The following is an 18,860-nucleotide window of genomic DNA, read 5'->3' on the forward strand; positions in this document are numbered from 1 at the left end:
CTTACGGTTATCGTAGGTTGATTAACTTAGGGAGGGGGGAAGCGGTGAGAAGTGCAGGTGCTGGCCCAATCCCATCATGCTCCAGCGCACCCTGGCATACCCTGACATGCCTTGGCACGTGTGGCAAACCTTGGCGCGGGGGATGGTAGCGGCCGAGGGCAGGGTGCCCTGTTGTGGGGTGCCATGGTGCGGCCGGGGCAGGGTGTCGGCCTTGGCTCCCCAGCGTCCCCGACCCCTGGGGGGGCCGCCGCAGCCATCGCGGGAGGAACCGTGCCGGGGGAGCAGGTGGCTCAGGGCCCCCATGCAGACCCCTGAGGATGGTCCCAGCTGGGCCGGGTCACTGCTGCGCCGCACATGCAGGGGTGTGTCTGCACGCACGCACAGAGACACGCACGCTTTGCATGCACGTGTAGACATGCACGCGCACAGGCTTGCACACATAGGCAAGCAGACACATTCTTTGGTTCTTTTCGGTTAAGTCACGTCTAAAAATAAAATAATAAATTAAAATAACATATTACGACTTTTCGATTGCAACACAAGCAATCATCATCAGGTATAAAAGAAATAGCAACAAAAATCTAACTAGAAAACTATAGACAGACATACAAGCAGACAGACATCACAACGGCACACAGAGAGAGGACACAAATCGGCACAAAGAGAGGGGTCGTTTCTGTGACGGTCCCTTAAATACAGATGTGAACGCAGCACCAAAGTCATCAGGTATACACAGTAAATACTATTTCCTTTTTCTTAAATAGCGAAAAGAAACAATATAAATAAATTGACAGTGGATTGAAAGTTACAAAGATGTTGTTAGTCTCCTTCATCAGGATGCAATATTAAGAGTTCCGGCAATTAAACAGTATTGTACTTGATTATCAAATGTATGTAGAGACCTTCAACTGATGTACAGTATTGTGATAATTTTGTATAGAACAAATCAACATAGATATGAATAACACTGCCCTAAATATATAAAATAGGTGATGTTTTGGCCAATGGCCCTTCATAATAATGAGATATTTTTTAAAGCAGTGTTCTTGATGAATGTGTTGAGTTTTTATGTTAGTTGTGCTTGTACACCACTGCCAACCGAGCATTATAAACAACTGGCATTTAATAGGATAAATATGGAACATAAAAAGTCAAGCTAGCGTTTGTCTGGCATCTCGTGTAAATCAGAAGGGCTGAGACTGATTCAATAAAAACAATTTTAAACTGCTGTGATTATTACTATTATTTTCGGAGTGTTTGAAATACTTCTGCTTTAGTAATCGTGTAGAGGAGTAGTGGGAGGAAGTGAGGTCAATCGGCAGAAAAAAGTGGATGACGTCATAGCTTGACGTCATGTATCCAGAGGGGCAAGGTACTTAGGGGGACCCCGGGGTGAGGGGCGGGGTCGTTGTAGGGAGCCGAAGGAACGGAGGACACGCCGAAACGGAAAACACGCCACTCGGCACCGAGACCCTCGTCCGAGGAAAGAGTGGGATTAGTGGGGAGCTTAGGTCAGGATAGGCCGAGGAGTTAAGCGGGTACCGGGACGGTCCACGGGAAGGACCAAGTGTAGAAGTACCTACCTCTGGTGTGATCCTGTGATCCTGTACGTGAGTGTGGTAGTTAATAAACTGTCAATAGCCCTTACAGAGAATCTTGTCTCCGTGTGAGTTTACACCTCTGCAATTGTATACAATACACTACAGGTCGAGTAAAAAATTACATTTGATATTTTATATCACTGAAAAAGAAAGGGCATGCCTGACAAACCAATTATTTGCAAGTTTCTGTTCAGTGAGTGGGTACACTGTTTGAGGGATTGTCACAATGCGGGGGTCACAGTTCGACTCATGCATCGTTCTTTTAATAATCTCGTTTTTAACATCTTGCTGGTATTATTTGCATGTCTATTCTGTCTCATTTCTACCCTAAATGGAATATTTTTTATTTCATTTACATTATTTGCCATAATCCAGCATGCACAGATTATATTTGTAATATATTATTTGATTTGAAGCTTTCGTGACTGCAGGAATCCATACTCTTTGGTTCTTTCAATAAAGTCACGTAGGTAGAGAATAATAGACCATGACGTTTCGATCACAACGTCGTGATCTATTATTTTCTACCTACGTGACTTTACCGAAAGAACCAAAGAGTGTTCAAGAGTTGTTATAACATTTATACTTTTTCTTATCCCATGCATAAGTTGCATATGTTTCCTGGAAGTAAATATAATAGTTTTTCTTCTATCCTAGGGATTTTGCAAACTATTTTGATGAAATCGAGTTGGTGTGCAGGTGCTCGGTGGATTAGTACACGACATGACCATGAGAGATGGCAGCGGCTTGGCGAAGCTTCATACAGCAGTGAATTGACCACGGACGATGATGATGATGACAATCACTTGGTCTAACCAATTGCAAACTTGGTAAATAAGTGAAGAATATTTTCAGAGAGATTTGGTGTGGGAGGGGTTTGGCAGTGAGGGGGTGGTGGTTGCCATAGCTTGCTCACTCGTGCGGAGAGATGAGGGCGTCACTTCAATCTCATTGCCGAGCTGGTACGGGCAGAATCCGGTCACGCCAGCCCTCTCCGCCTCCCCATCGCTGGGGCCCCGCTCAGCCACCCTGCAAGCGGGGGGGGCCACCGTCCCTGGCTCTGGCGCTCTCGAGCCGTAGCTGTTTGAGTCACGACGTGACACCCCCGCGAGCTCGGACCCCCGGAACGAGGACCCCCCAAGCTCGGAGACCCTGCAGGCCATGCCGGCGCCGCCACCACTGGGGAGGGCCTCACTGCTGAAGGCTTCAGGGCTCTGGGTGCCGGCTGAGCTTCCACTGGCGCCATCGCCACCCCGAGGGGGTTCTTGCTCCTCGAACACAGCCAGCAGCTACGTGCGCGCACGCACAAACACATGAGGACAATTTCACACACATGGCAACTACTCGTACACGCACACAAACCCACGGGGACAAGTTGACACACACAGCAGCTACACGCATGCAGACACAAACACACGGAGACAAGTTCACACATGAAGTGGTGGGTGGCCAAACACAGACATCCAGTGACACATATACACATGTCCAAACACATAGATACATACACATACTTACACATGAGGTGGGTGGCCAAACACACACATCCAGTGACACATATACACATGTCCAAACACATAGATACATACACATACTTACACCCACATATATAAGATAAGTCCCCAAGAGAAGCAGCACTACACTACAAAACCAGTGACCTGAGTATTTTATCACCATGGCCAACATCAGTAATGAACATCTGATATGTGCCTGGTGTGATGTGCAAATATCAGCACTGGCGAAACAAAGGCGGCCGGGTTTGGAGTTTGCCACAAAGACAAATATCCCCCGTATAGCCTGTAACATACTGTTGGGGCAAGTGCTGTTAGCGAGCACCTATGAAGGCCAGAATGGCACACGAGGCGGTGGGCCGCCTTTGTCTCGCAAGTGGCGATATTTACACACCGCATCAGGTACTCATTTGAGGCTGAGTCGACCGAGGGGAGACCCAGGACCGGTTCAGATAATTGTCACTGGTGTTGGTCGCGAGCGGGAATCGAACTTGGTATGCCAGGTTCGTAGCCCAGTTCGCTAACTACTACACTAGCACTCCCCACAACACAGTCTTAGAGCGCCATCTCGGCCTTAATAGGTACTCGCTAACAGAACTTGCTCCAATAACCCAGATATACAAACATACACACACATCCAAAAACCAATACATTCAAACATATGTAATGCCAATAGAGCCTGCATGCAGTGTGAGTGGACTAGTGGCCACGGAAGGTAATGACATGGGTATCAGTTGTGAGTGCAAAGGGACTGGTGGCTCTTGGAATGTTCGAGAAGGGAGCGTGGCCTCGGTTGGTATATAAGGGAGATACGCGGGAGACTCGGGGCTGTTGCAGTGGGATCTCCACCTGATGTCAAGTGAATGCGTCTTCAATAAAGTGCCATCTCAAGAAAACTGTGTTAAGTCGTCATTACACATACATATACACGTCTAAATACACATGCCGTGTATGTGCATCCAAACGCACACACAAATGGACACACACACACCCTTAAACAGTCATGCGCACACACGTACAAACAGCAATAATCGGGCACAGCGATCGTAAATGCAGTCATGTTCACTCAGCATTGACGGTGTGGTGGGGCACGGCAAGCAGTGGCAATCACAGCAAGGCACCGGGTCCCTTAACTTAACACCTCCTGAAATTTCATTGCTATTGGTGGACCCTTCTGTTGAACACAATCTTTGACAAAGTGCAGATTAAACAAACCAAACTGAAATATGTGCGGGATGATGAATGTGCAGCAGCGAGACTGTCTCGGGGCTTACATTCGGAGTGCCCCCCCTCCGCTCTCCCGTAGCTCATGAACTCATCTTATCTTCTGCAAGTTGTTGCTGCTGATAATCGTGTGCCTGAGTAATGAATGAGCAATGCTGCATTCTGGCTGCCCCCCCCCGCCTCCTTGCGCCTTCCCTAGCTATGCCAACCCAGAGATCCGCAGCTTCCTACCCATAAATATCACCGTTTTAATAATCCACCCCCCTCCCCCCCCCCGTTGCCTTCCTTATTATTTAGAAATTGTTTCACTCCCTTAATTGTTTAATTGTTGCAATTGATGTTAGGCAGAAAAAAATCCGAGCAGTTATGAGAATCATAAAAATGTCAAAGTAAAAGATTTGTTTTCCTCCGTCGTAAAAGCAATTAGGATTGTTATGCTAAACTAATGTTTTTTTTAATCAGGTGGAAAGCAGCGGGGCTCGTTTCGCGTTTTGCAAGATAAACTATCGCTACGTGAAGACCCGAGAGAGACGTTATTCAATTTTATTTTCTGGTAATTGTTGAATTTGTAATTGGGACTGAAACACTGGCAAAATAAAACGTTACTCTTGTGAATGATAACAACCATGTGTCATGTTTAGGGTCCACTTCACAGAAGATTTGTCTCAAGAGTATAAACAATCATCTCAGTGTCCTTCCTGTTTGCATGAGCAATGTGACAGCAGAGATGAGTCGGTGGTGGAAATTCCACATTCCCTTGGTGGGAGAGAGTCTCTACAACAGATTAACAAATCTATTTATTTCCTTCCACACACTTGCTTCCATAACACTATAATAACACATTTAAATATTACCTTTCAGATAACTTTTTTTGTTAATGCATCGTATTGTAATTTACATTCACGTTTTCCATTTAATATTCATAACATTTATTAACATTTTTCATAACGACTAACATAATGTATTATTGTGTTGCATATTAATAATTGCTTACATCTGCCGACCTATCATTCTCTGTACATATTAAGTAGAACCGATGTATTGCGAGTCCGATTAACATTCCAGTCGTTTTTATTGTTTGTTCTTGTAACTTTCTGACCCACCCCTACTGGACATCTATGAAAAAGAAATTTATAGCTCATCAGATTTTTCTAGGTTAAATAGAGATTCTGATTATTAACATCCCTGGTCAATGACTGAAAATGCTGAACAAAACGCACCACCTTCGGACGAAAAGTGAACGGAAGGGAGTAACGCGCAAGGGACCGACAATGGCCACATCAATGACCCCGATGCGCCGACCTCCGACGCAAGTAGGTAAAAGACGGTTCAACGTGCGACTCTAGAGTGGAACAAACAACGGAACCCGTGGTCAGCTGCTCACTGCCCCATCCAGACCATCGGAGGGCGGGGCCCAAATCCATTTACAGACAGTGCCACTGAATGGATAAAGAGCCTCGTAATTTATAATATTTGTTGCCGTTTCCAAAAATCAGTTTCTAATCTCTGTGACTCATCATGCGAAAAGAGGGAGTAGGAGGGAGGAAGAGGGAGAAGGGGGGAGGAGGAGGGAGAAGCGGGGAAGAGGTAGGAAGAGAGAGAAGGGGGTAACATCTTTGGATACCAAAGAGGCGACGGACCCCAACATCTTCAGGGGCTGGACAACGTGCTCGTTGGCTATGCCAAGCTCGCCATTTACAATGCGAGGAAGGTGGCCCTGGAGGGGAAACGTCCGGCCAGCAGCGTGGGCATCTTCCGCGCTCTGGTCGGAGCCAGGGTGTGGCTGGAGTTCCGCCATGCGCGGCTGACCCACACCGTGCCGGCCTTCAAGGAGCAGTGAGCGATGGAGGAGGCCGTGTGCTCGGTGGCAGATGACGGGGAGCTCTGCATGCTGATATGAGCTACCCGTCGGAGGCCGTTGGACTACGAGAAGGGCTGCGTGCAGAACGAGAGTGAGCGAGAGAGTGAGCAAGAAATGGGGGTTTACATAAAGCAAAGTTATAAAAAAGCAAAGTTATAAAAAAGAAAAATTACGAAATGATGAACGAAGCAAAGTGCCGACTACACCGAGCATCTTCTTGTTTCCACTGATCGTAAAAAAGAGAAGGGGGTAAGAGGGGGGAGGAGGGGGGGAGGGGGAGGATGAGGGAGAGGGGAGGAGGAGTGAGGAGGAATGATGGAGGAGGAATAATGGAGGAAGAATGAAGAGGGAGGAAGGGAGGGAGGGGGAGGAGTGGGGCTAGCTGCCCACTCTTTCTGTAAAGTGTATTGAGATGTGGTCACAATTATAAACTAAAAGATAAATTATTTTCTATTTTACCAAGGCCTACTAAGCTATATAGATTTTTTGGAGAAGTGACCTGACCACAAATGATAGCTGAACAAAGTGGCTTATCATGTGGAAATATATACCAGCTAAATACTCTAAATATGCTATGTAGATCCTCAAATTAATTGTATTGCTGCCATTGTACAAGTACCCCTTGCAAAAATTAACGCGTGAATCTCAAGGGGTTTATCCTGGTTGGATAAAGATGAATAAAGTTTTAAGTCAAAATTTTAAGATTAATATGGCCACTGTTGACTTCTCACAAATTGAACATCGAACAAAGACAGTCGCTGCAACACGTGCGCTTTCAGGTGCACTTCTGCAGCCGTCTGGTACGTTCTTCCTTCCGATATTCGGTAGCCACTGGAGCTATGCACTTTTAAATCATCTGGATTGAAGACTCATTTATTTTAAAATGCTTTTTGCGTTTAGTTTGTTGTCCTTCCCCCACACCTCCGATTAGCACGGTTGGGTGCATACGGTGCAAAAAGAAGTTCAACATACATACATACAGGGGCGGTTTCTTCATTAGGGCGATTGGGCGACGCACCACCAATCTCAGCCGTTACTGTGCCTCTGGATATAGTCCAATCAGCGTCATGTCACGTTCTGTGGAGTACCGCCTCTTTTTGGGCGATTTCACTCTGGCTGAGAATCGCCCCGAGTGGCCCCATAGACTTACATTCAAAGATGTTTTTTTCGAAGGGCGGGCGCTGCAATGCATTCTCTATGGCTTCCGGGAGGGCTCGCACTAACGTGCTTACGTCATCATACGTAAGCACGTTTCATCCAACAATATAATTTGTCGCCACCTAGTGGAATCTTTAATAAAAGAAACTGAGTGGATTGTAATAATAGTGAGTATAGAAACAAACAAGATGTATTGTAAGAGTCACTTTAATATTAAAGAAGTGAAGTTGCCTTTACATGCTTAAGCTGTTAATTTATCCATTGCATGGGTGGACCTTATCTTTATCAATCATCCAGACATTTGCCCCCCCTGAGAGATTTTGCAGGAGCCGCCACTGCATACATAGATCACTGAAATCTGGACGAAAGGCCCAGTTAACCCTTTGACTGGGTATTGGACTTATAACCTTCCGAGTGTCAGTCCAGCACTCTGCGCAGTGTCACCGAGCCGAAGTACAAACGCGTGTATTCTCTCATGGAGACGGCCGCACGGATGCGCAGGAAGCAAAGTGGGCGGGTCACCGGCAAGCGCACACTCATTGCTGGACTGCTCAGCCTCCCCCGAGCGCAATGCTCTCCTCGAAATATTTCTCGCACTCCCCATCCCCCACAATCGCCCTTCTCCCCCCAACAGAGCCACTTATCCGAGAGAGATTAGCTAAAGAGGGCTTCAGCTACGTACCAGGTTAAACAGTTGCCTGTCCAACACACACACACACACATGGGTGCAATCACAAATATGGCAGCGCACACATACACTGTAACATGTGCAGCCATCCCAAGGCATTTTTTTAATCACTCGACTAAAACATTAGGAAAATACAAAAGCTTTAAACAGATGCAGTTCACGAAGGACAGCATATGCATGCATATTGATTGAAAATACGTACATAGTCCTATATGTATCGTGTAAAAACACTTATATAATTTTTTAAAAAGTATTATTTAAAAAAACATCACTCCCGCGAATATCACTAATAGTAACCATGGCTGGGAATCGAATGCAAATTTGCCAGGGTTCATAGCACAGTGAGCGAATCACGTACACTGCCTCTCTAAACTAAATATCAATGTTTAATTAAAAACATTTGGAAGTGTGAGATGCTAAATCCGATTTGAAGCCAATGTAAAGCCATAAAATCCCACGAATCTATCTCTAACCTATAGAAGGCATTTTTGTCTGTCTGTCTGTCCCTCTGTCTGCGTACGCGCTCTTGCGAGGGATTTGGCTCCCAGATGGTGGGGTTTATGTAGAAAAAAATTGCCAGGCGACACGCCCCAAGCCCCACGGTGGGAATAGGCTATTCCGTTTTCCTATCCGTCACCTTTAGAGTAGTTTAATTAACGATTTAGTGCGATTTTTCATTACTTAATTATGTACTTTTGCCACCCAAGCTGCAGGGGGGTTGCCCCTGGCAACGCACGCGCGTCATCGGTGGAGGGTGGGGGGGAATTTCTCATTCCCGTTCAAAATGCACACAAATTTACACGCGACGTTAGGCCTCGGCAAGGTAAGGTAATTTACCCTTTTTACCGGGTAAAAGCTGGTAGGAACGTTGGGTTGCTCGGTCAATGGCCAGGGTCAACGGCGGCGTGGTGTATTCCGCAAAAATGCCCGACTGTGAGGGCGGGCACAAGCCGGCGTGAGTAGGTTAAACGTTGAGTTTTATAAGGGCACCATGGGGTGACCAGCCCCTCCCCACCCAGCCCCTTCCCACCCAGCCCCTCCCCACCCAGCCCCTCCCCACCCTACCCTCCCCACCATGTAGGCCTCGGCAAGGTAAGGTAATTTACCCTTTTTACCGGGTAAAAGGGTAAAGGTACCACCACAGTCAGTATGCACAGCTGTAATCATAGCAGGAACCACCACAATATGTACTGCTTTAATCATAGCAGGTGTAGGGGTGTTACGGAGGAGCTGTATGTGTAGGGGTGTTAGAGAGAGAGCCGTTATGCATGGCAGCTTATGGGAAACAAACACAGTGGGCGGGGCTACGTGAGTGCACGGGGGGGTGCTCTCAACGACGTCCGCACCAGGCAGCCCGGGGCCCCACCCCTCAGCGGGGGTGGAGTATAAAGGGGGATGTGTCAGAGGGCTCGGGGCAGAATGTTTAAGTAAACTCTTGAAGACCGAAGACTGCCTAGCTAGAGCCCTGGACTCCCCTGGGACGCCGCCCTTGTCAGGGCCGCGCAGGACCGAGCCAGCGGCGTGGTCCCGTGAACCAGAGCCAGGACTCTGGGACTCCGGGTACCGTAGCCCGACTGACCAGTGTCGGGCCAGACAGCCTCCCCTAGCCCAGTAATTGGAGGATTAGGAGGCAGGCTAGGGGTAGCTAGCCGTGTGTTCCCAGCTATCCGGGTGAGGGGGCCGATACACCCTCCAGTACTGTATGTCCCCAGTGACTGTTGTGAAATAAATACGTGTGCCTCTACTCGGGTGTCCACGCGTCCTCAACGGTACTACACAGGTACCACCACATCAGTATGCACTGCTGTAATCATAGCAGGAACCACCACAGTCAGTATGCACTGCTGTCGTGAAAGCAGGTACCACCACAGTCAGTATGCACAGCTGTAGTCATAGGATACCACCACAGTCAGTATCCACTGCTGTCATCATAGCAGGTACCACCAGTCAGTATGCACTGCTGTAATCATAGCACGTACCACCACAGTATGCACTGCTGTAGTGAAAGCAGGTTCCACCACAGTATGTACTGCTGTAATCATAGCAGGTACCACCACAGTATGCAATGCTGTAATGAAATCAGGTTCCACCACAGTATTGTACTGCTGTAATCATAGCAGGTACCACCACAGTCAGTATGCACTGCTGTAATCATAGCAGGTACCGCCACAGTTGGTATGCACTGCTGTAGTGATAGCAGTTACCACCACAGTCGGTATGCACTGCTGTAGCGAAAGCAGGTATCACCACAGCAGTATGCACTTCTGTAATCATAGCAGGTACCACCACAATATGCACTGCTGTAATCATAGCAGGTACCACCACGTCAGTATGACTGCTGTAATCATAGCAGGTACCACCACAGTCAGTATGCACTGCTGTATTTATAGCAGGCACCACCACAATATGCACTGCTGTAATCATAGCAGGTACCACCACAGTCAGTATGCACTGCTGTAATCATAGCAGGTACCACCACAGTATGCACTGCTGTAATCATAACAGGTACCACCAGTCAGTACGCACTGCTGTTAGATTTTTAAGAGTAGTTTTGAAATATTTTTAAGACCTGGGCAACGCCGGGTACTTCCCGCTAGTATGTGTTTATATTGGTTCTTTCGACCGGCTCTGAAACAATTCCTCAACCACATCAATTCCATACACCCAGCAATCAAATTCACCATGGAGGTAGAAAAGGATGGTATGCTACCTTTCTTGGATGTCTTAATCAAGAAGAGACCAGATGGCTCAATGAGCAATTCTGTCTACAGGAAAGTAACCCATACTGACGCCTACCTGACACCTGATTCCTATCACCATCCATCCCAGAATAATTCCCTCATCAAAACGCTACACCATCGAGCTTAATGTATCTCCGACCATGAACACCTGACCAGTGAACTCAAACACGTACACCAGGCTCTCAAGGCGAAGCCATCACCCCAACCGTGAGGAAGGAGCCATCTGAAGATCCAATGAAAACCATCACCTTGCCTTACATAGCAGGGATAACCAAAAAGATTTCCAAAATCTTGAACAAACACAAGATCCAGGACCGATTTATAACAGTGCATAAAATTTGTGACCTGATTCCATCTGTGAACGACAAGATTCCTGACATGCAATATCCCGGCATCTACAAACTAAGCTGTATCTGCGACAGCAGTTGCATTGGGGAAACTAAACGACATGTCTCGGACCGTGTTCATGAACATAAGGCAGATTTGACACACGGCAGGACAAATACTTCTGCAGTGGCTGATCATTACATTAATGTGGCTGGCTCACTTGCAATTTATTTCTCGAAGACGATGGTACTTTGCAAGCCGACTGGCTATCAACAAAAATTCGTTCACGAAGCCATCCATATATACAGACACAGAAACAATTTCCAACGAGATGACGGTTTTAAACTCAGCAATCATTGGAAAGATGTCAACAACCACTTTGGGTCTACCGTCAGCAGTGTGGATGTGTGTAGCGAGGTGCAATGCCCCCTCCCCATCTCTACCCCCTCTCTCTCCCCCTATATCTACCCCCTTACTTCTCCCCTCCTCCCATTGTCTCCCCACCCATGCTGTGTACGCACAGTCCTCCCAACTCCCCCATTGTCTACTCTACCCCCACACTCTCCCCATATCTCTACCCCCCTCTCTTTCCTCCTATCTCTACCCCCTTCCTCCCCACCATTGTCTGACTGGCTGCCCCGCCCATGCTGTTTACTCTGCACAAGCTCTCCTCCCCCCAAGTCTCGTCCCCGTCCACTCACTTTGGAAACCCTTGTAAGCAGTTGCATTTGGAAGCTTGCCCTCTTTTCTACTTGTGTTGCGATTGAAACGTCATGGGTTTTTTGCTTTTATTTTTCACTTTTTTTATCTACGTGACTTTACCGAAAGAACCAATAATATTAATTCCTGCAGTCACAAAAGTCTAAATTAAATATTTATATGTAGAGTAGTTGATGGTCAAAGACATTGTTGGGGCAAGTGCTATTTGCTAGCACCTATGAAAGCCAGCACGTCACATGAGGGGATGGGTGGCCAGCACCACGCCCAGCCAACTTTGTCTCTGTTGTGGCGATGTGCCCACGTCGCACTGGGTACTCAACTTAGCGGAGATCCAGGACTGGTTCAGATATTTGGCAATTATGTTGGACACGAGCGGGACTCGAACATGGGTCATGGGGGGGGGGGGTTCATAGCGCAGTGCAGTAACTGCTGCGCCACTGCTCCCCATAGTTTATGGTTACATATTTACACACGTCGTGGTTTCGTACGCATGCACTGTCAGTCGAGAGGCGACAGATGTCTTCTCAGACATGCCGGCATGAGTAACAGCAGCGAATTCCAAAATATTAGACTTTTTTGGGGGTGAAAAAATAAATTCAGATAAAAAATATTATTAAGCAGCGGACCAAAACAGCTCATGCCAGACTTCAAAAAGGAGACTCCGAAATCTTGGAGCGAAACTGCCTGGAGCAACGGCGTCTGTCAGGGTGAATGTCCGGCCATTATCGCGCGCACTGATAACACGCGCTGGCTGCGAGCGCGATGAAAAAATTACTTGCGAGCAATTTATTTTAGTAGCGTTATTTGTTTATTTCTGCTAACTCTAAACCAGCAGGGGGGCAGAGAGGGTTATGCTTACGGAAGGTTTGCCCATAAAACAGCGTGAGAATGATGTTGAGGGAACAGCCCCCCCTCCCTCTCTTAGATAAACATGAGAAGAGGGCGAGGGAGGGCCTGCGCAGGCAGACTAGTGTCAGATATTCTGCCCCGTTTGTTTGGCTTCTCACTCTCTCTTTTCCTGCCCAGTCGGAGAGAATGTAACGAACACACGAGCACGGGCAGATGTAGACACACACACAAACGTATAAAAACAAAGATCCACGGCAAGCTGTACAGATTGCTTTGGCAAGTACTGTTAGTGAGCACCTATTAAGACCGACATGGTGCATGACGTGGTGGTGGTGGTGGTATTATAAGACAGAACACTTCACCCAGCCAACATTATCTCCCCAGTGCTCGTGAGGCGGGAATCGAATTCAGGATTCCGCGTTTGTAGCGCAGTGTGCTAACTATTGCACTACTGCTCTTCACAAATATAAGTGGAGGCACTCACATAAAGACCCACACAAACGCTGGTGTGTGTATGTGATGCCTTGAGAAAAAGGGAAGAGAGCAGAAAATAAGGCCCGTACATTTCATGTCCCCACCACAATCTAATCCCCATCTGTCCAGAAAAAATATTTATTTGACTCTTTTGAATCATAAGTCTTCAACCCCGAGTGCGTCTGATATTCTTGTATGTTTATATTTGTTCAACTATGAGGGTATAATAAAATACTGTGCAAAAAAACGTATCCTATCTCGTAGGTTTCCAAACGATATTCCATATATTTCACAGAGTGCTTTTTTTTCATTGCTCATGTTTACGTAACTTATTCCAGCTGCTCTAAAAGAGGCTTTCACATAGAGCTTGTACATATCCACATGTATGGACACACACGGTTTTCTTCACTTCATTCACCTAAATGTACTATTGGCGTAATGATCATTGTCACTATCCAATATCTATCCACTGCTGGATGAAGGGTCCCCCCCTCCCCTCCTCCACCTCCTAAGCCATCACTCACTATATCTCTCACAGTTTTGCAAAGCAATAATCCATCTAGTTTTTGTACACCCACCTAATTTCATTGCTCCAGCTCAGCATCGGGTATGCTCCCACCTTTGAATGCCACTGTAACCAGTGTCATCCATCAGCCATCATTCCTTTTAACGATGATTCTTAACCAAGCTCACCTCTTTTCTAAATGCTCAATGATGTCGCTCAACTGTTCTCCGACGCGCGTGTTCCTCTCTCTGTCGCTCGGTGTCAATTCCAAGCACGGGTCTCTTCTTGCCATGCTTCTTTGTGCACGTTTTAATCTTTGTTCAATTTTAAGGCCCCATAACCTTATTCACTGCTGCGCAAAGATCAAAACAATAAAGGCCCAAAAAGCATCTCGCGAGGTCGCTTCTGTGTCACTTGGGCGGGGAAGCAGATGGAGGAAGGTTGGCAGCCTACAGACCAATTAGGCCAATTAAGGCCGTGTCAGCCTCCCTAAGCGGATTAATTACTCCGCGTACGAAATTACCTAATTTGATCGGCCCACTTAATTTAATATTTGTGGCAGACGGTTTCTGAATGTCTGCTTTATTTATGAAATCTGCCAAGTCAACAGTTTTCCCTGTGGGGGGGGGGGGGGCATTGCCATGCAGTGCTCGCGTATTGCGCCCGGGAGGCTGCGCACCGCCACCGTCGCAAGCTCCGGGATAGCGATGGCCCTGAAGTCACTTGACCACTTCAGCTGCTAAACTCCCTCCTCGGAGGAGAGTGGCCAAGATGTGAATTGTGTCTCTGAACTCTGCCTTTGACAGCAGACGATGTATGCCACCCAAAGGATTTCACGTCTGACGTGTGCTCTCCGGTCGTACTGCGTGTTAGTCGGCATGATTTCCGATGTTTTGCTCCACACGCTGCAAGCTATTTAAATCAAGTTCCTGAAGAAGCTCCCAGCACGGGGAATGAAACCGAGGACATTGTGCCAAATGACACGTGGAACAACCTGAAAACACAGCGGAGCATTACACGGCATAACCGTGAAGACCTACAGAGTAGCTGTCATCTTTTTTGTTTACGACACCGTTGAAAACACATTGCTGAATGGAGCCCTTCCCCACGCGCCATGTTGGTCATGGTGGTTATTTGACCATATTTTACTACACTGATCAATTCGAGTTGGTGAAGCAGAGGGAGACCCAGAACTGATTGAAATATCACACGGGAATTTAACTCAAGCCGCTGGGGTTCAGAGTGTGCTTGCCGCTCTGCACCGACACTCCATCCCTGATTTCCGATTTAAAAAATACGAATGCGATTGTCGCATACTGCAATGTAAAAATGCCTCTCCAATTAAAAATCAACAGGAGAAATACTTAAACATACCATGATAATTATGCTCAGAATTCTCCCAAAGTGTTCATGTCTTGGGTAGCGAAATGGCATTCATGGTTTAATTTAACAATATTTCACATTTCATTCTCTGCCCTTTGTAAACTTCATTGTATTCGGGACCTCTTTCACGTGAATTGGAGTTGCCTACAGCCAGGGGCGGTTTCTTCATTAGGGCGATTGGGCGACGCACCACCAATGTCATTCAACCACAGCGTCACGCTAGCCGTCACTGTGCCTCTGGATATAGTCCAATCAGCGTCATGCTACGTTCTGTGGAGTACCGCCTCTTTTTGGGCGATTTCCCTCTAGCTGAGAATCGCCCCGAGTGGTCCCATAGACTTACATTCAAAGATGTGTTTTTTCGAACGGGGGCGCTGCAATGCATTCTCTATGGCTTCCGGGAGGGCTCGCCCTAACGTGCTTACGTCATCATACGTGCTTACGTCATCATACGTAAGCACGTTTCATCCAACAATATAATTTGTCGCCACCTAGTGGAATCTTTAATAAAATAAACTTGAGTGTTTTGTTTTAATAGGGAGTATAGAAACAAACAATATGTATTGTAAGAGTCACTTTATTTTTCATTAATATTAAAGAAGTGAAGTTGCCTTTACATGCTTAAGCTGTTAATTTATCCATTGCATGGGTGGACCTTATCCTTATCAATCATCCAGACATTTGCCCCCCCTGAGAGATTTTGCAGGAGCCGCCACTGCCTACAGCCAAGTGATATTTATAAGAGACATTTGTGTTCATCGCCTTTCTATGACCAAATCAGCCTCAATGTGCCAGATCTTGTCAAATCCAAGAAGCCAAGCAGATCTGAGCCTTATCAGTACGTATATGGGTGATGGCCAGGGAATACTGCATCGCAAGGTGGTCAGGAGATGGTGGCACAGCAATGGATAGAATATGTGTGGAACTCTGTTATCTCCTCATGTGCAAGGTGTGGATTCCTCATGCACACATACCACGAATAGAATTCGCCAAACATCCCAAGGTAACCCTAACCCTTCTTATGAGACTTGATGCTTGGTAAGACTTTCCTGGGTGAATGAATGGCATTAAATGATTGTATTATGTTCATCAAGCAGTATTTGTAGAAAATGGGCACATGAGTAAAAATGCGTAGACATCATATAATATTCATGTTTTCCTTGAACTTATAGGCCGGATTTATGATCACATTAGCGCTGCGTAGTTCAACTAAAACATAGGGTTATGTGTTTTCTGAAGATGGAAGTCAGGTCTATTACACCTCAATGGGCCCCTCACAGATGATTCATGATAACCCATGGGGGAACATTGTGAATACCAGCACAGAGAGAAATCACTCAGCGATCAGCCCAGCATCAAGGCCTCACCTCTCCAAGGATAAACAAATGTTACATTACGTCCTATGCACTTATTTAAATCAATTATAATTTTCCATAATCTCCCGCAACAGATTTGCAGGCTTAATCTACGACAGCACTGGTCTGGCGGTAGCGGTGTGGCGGGGGGGGGTCTGTGCTAAACCAGAATGGAAAATTTGGCTGTGGAATATCAGTGTTGACGAGGTGAACGGGTCCCACTGATGCAGAAACACCGCAACGGGGCCTGCACCCGATCGCGCGTTCACATCCGTGGGCGGCACTGAACACAACCGGGCTCATCCACTTATTTACTCGACGTGACGCAAAGAGTACTGATGAAAATAATAGGACACATTACCGCTCCTGTTAACTTTTATTGGCTCAGAAAATACGTGTGATCTCACACGTGTAGCTTAAACTGAATTGGCTTAATTCCCCCCGTGTCTCTTTCATGGAGCTGAACAAAGCACGTGGCCTCCACATTCCTCCTCCTCTTGGCTGGGTATTAAGTTTAAAATAATGTTAAATAACTGTTATTTACACAGTTGACCAGCATTGATTTAAGATAGCTTGACTCTGCTGATGAGACACTGCATGTCGAAATCTGTCCAGAGTTTGCTTATGTCCAATCAACGCTGTTGAAATTATGCACTGCCAGAAGACCGTGCAGCTGATGGGTTGAGTAAGAAAATACTTTATTTTACACGCGGAGAGATGGATTAGTTGAAGAGATGCATTGTCTGCTTATTTATTGTGATTTTTCAAGTTCATGGTTCTTTTCGGTGACACCATTTCTGCCATGCGTGCAGTGTTGTCGCGTGCTCGGCATGGCTAACGGTGCAGATTCACTGCCTGCACGCTCAGCAGCGATGCCACATCCCGCGTGCAGGGATAGACAACTACTACGAGTCCTCCTGGTGCTGACAGTGTGTTCCAGCTGTCCAACGAGAGTTTGAAGGTTCGTTACTGAGCCGAAACTTTCAAGTGACTTTCAGGTGCTCTCGTCGTTGCAGTGATATTTTATTAAATGTGTCCGGCAGTCACACTGCCGTGGCATTACTGTGACATGCTAAGAATGCACTCCTGAAGGTGACTTTAACGTCATATTTCTTTTTCTCTCTCACCCATTAACGAAGATTCAGACTTTCGTCGGACAGTCCAGGCCACAACCTCAGTCGTTTGTTAGAGATACAATAAAATACTTTAAAGCGGCTATATGGCAGTATAGCTCTGATCTGGTTATCCCTCGTGTGCATGGCCAGCAACAATCAATGCTCCGCGCGAATAGATTAAAGAATCCATTGTACTGCAATATCCTGGCCACCTCACAGCTCATGCCTACATCACCTGGTATTCCCAAAAAACATTTTACTGAAAATTAAACATGTGCACATCTGCAGAGCTTCCCCAGGTTTAACGAATTTGGGCACACTCATGGTGATTTGCTTATAAGATTCCCCCCACTGCTCACCAGTCCAACGCTGCACCATGACATTAACATGCCCTGTCCATCCATAAGCACAAGGAGTGTAACAAATACATAGCTTTACCTCTAACAACCAATTCTCATGATTTCACGGGACCCCTGCAGCCACGGGAGGTGTAAGAATGAACCACAACGTAAAAAAACTGAATAGATTCTTGAATCCGATCACGATGACTGGATCATGACAATTCATTGAATAATGATGGGGGTGCAGTTGGGGCAATTTTTTAGAGGCAGAGTAATCACGCAGCCTATATTATGCATCCGTCCATGTGCTCTGCAGATCACTTCAAAAGACTCCGACATTGCTATAAGGACAGGCACAATTGCCTGCTGCAAATGAGGAGCGTGTGCATGCCAGCAATTAGGACTCACTCTTGACCCCTGGGCTGTGGCCATAAGCAGGGATAGCGCACAACTGCCTGCCAGACTCCCGTAACGACCCCTTGATCTCAGAGGACTGAGCGTCTGTGGGGCTCAGCGAGTTATGCATCAATGCTGCGGCGTCTGCCCGCTCCGCCGACGTCCCCCTGTTATGCTAAAGATAAATGGGAGGAGGGAGGAGGGGGAAGGAGGAGGGAGGGGGGGAGAATGGGGGAAGAGGGGGGAGGAGGAGGGAGGAGGAGGGAGGATGGAGGGAGGGAGCAGGAGGAAGGAGCAGGAGGGAGGAGTGGAGAGGGGAGAGGAGGAGGGGGAGGAGGGATAAATGAAGAGGAGGAGGGACGAATGAGGGAGGGAGGAGGGAGGAATGAGGGAGGGAGGAATGAAGAGGAGGAGGGAACAGGATAGCGGAGGAGGAGGAAGGGATTGTGGTGAGGAGTCAGGAGAAAGAGGGCCCTCACAATTCCATCTTTGTGCATTAACTCATTTCAGGATGTGCAATAGGCATCCTGCTTCTGTCAACATCACAGAGAATGTATTTGTAAGTGTGTGCATGCCTATTGTGGCTGGTAGAGAGGGTCATATGGTGAGTGGGT

General features: G+C 46.9%; 1 protein-coding gene across 4 annotated transcripts in view; it reads right to left on the reverse strand.

Annotated features, from left to right (window-relative positions):
* Positions 1-18,860, reverse strand: part of LOC144932897 (partitioning defective 3 homolog) — a 211,071-nt gene that overhangs the window by 108,647 nt on the left and 83,564 nt on the right. For all 4 annotated transcript variants that reach the window (XM_078857312.1, XM_078857306.1, XM_078857298.1 and 1 more), the window contains exons 3-4: positions 2,518-2,890; positions 130-368 (exon numbers count right to left, since the gene is read on the reverse strand). In XM_078857312.1, the coding sequence (XP_078713438.1) occupies positions 130-368; positions 2,518-2,890 (612 nt within the window). The remainder of the gene's footprint in view (positions 1-129; positions 369-2,517; positions 2,891-18,860) is intronic.

This window comes from Lampetra fluviatilis, chromosome 1, assembly GCF_964198595.1.
Source record: "Lampetra fluviatilis chromosome 1, kcLamFluv1.1, whole genome shotgun sequence".
Lineage (NCBI taxonomy): Eukaryota > Metazoa > Chordata > Hyperoartia > Petromyzontiformes > Petromyzontidae > Lampetra > Lampetra fluviatilis.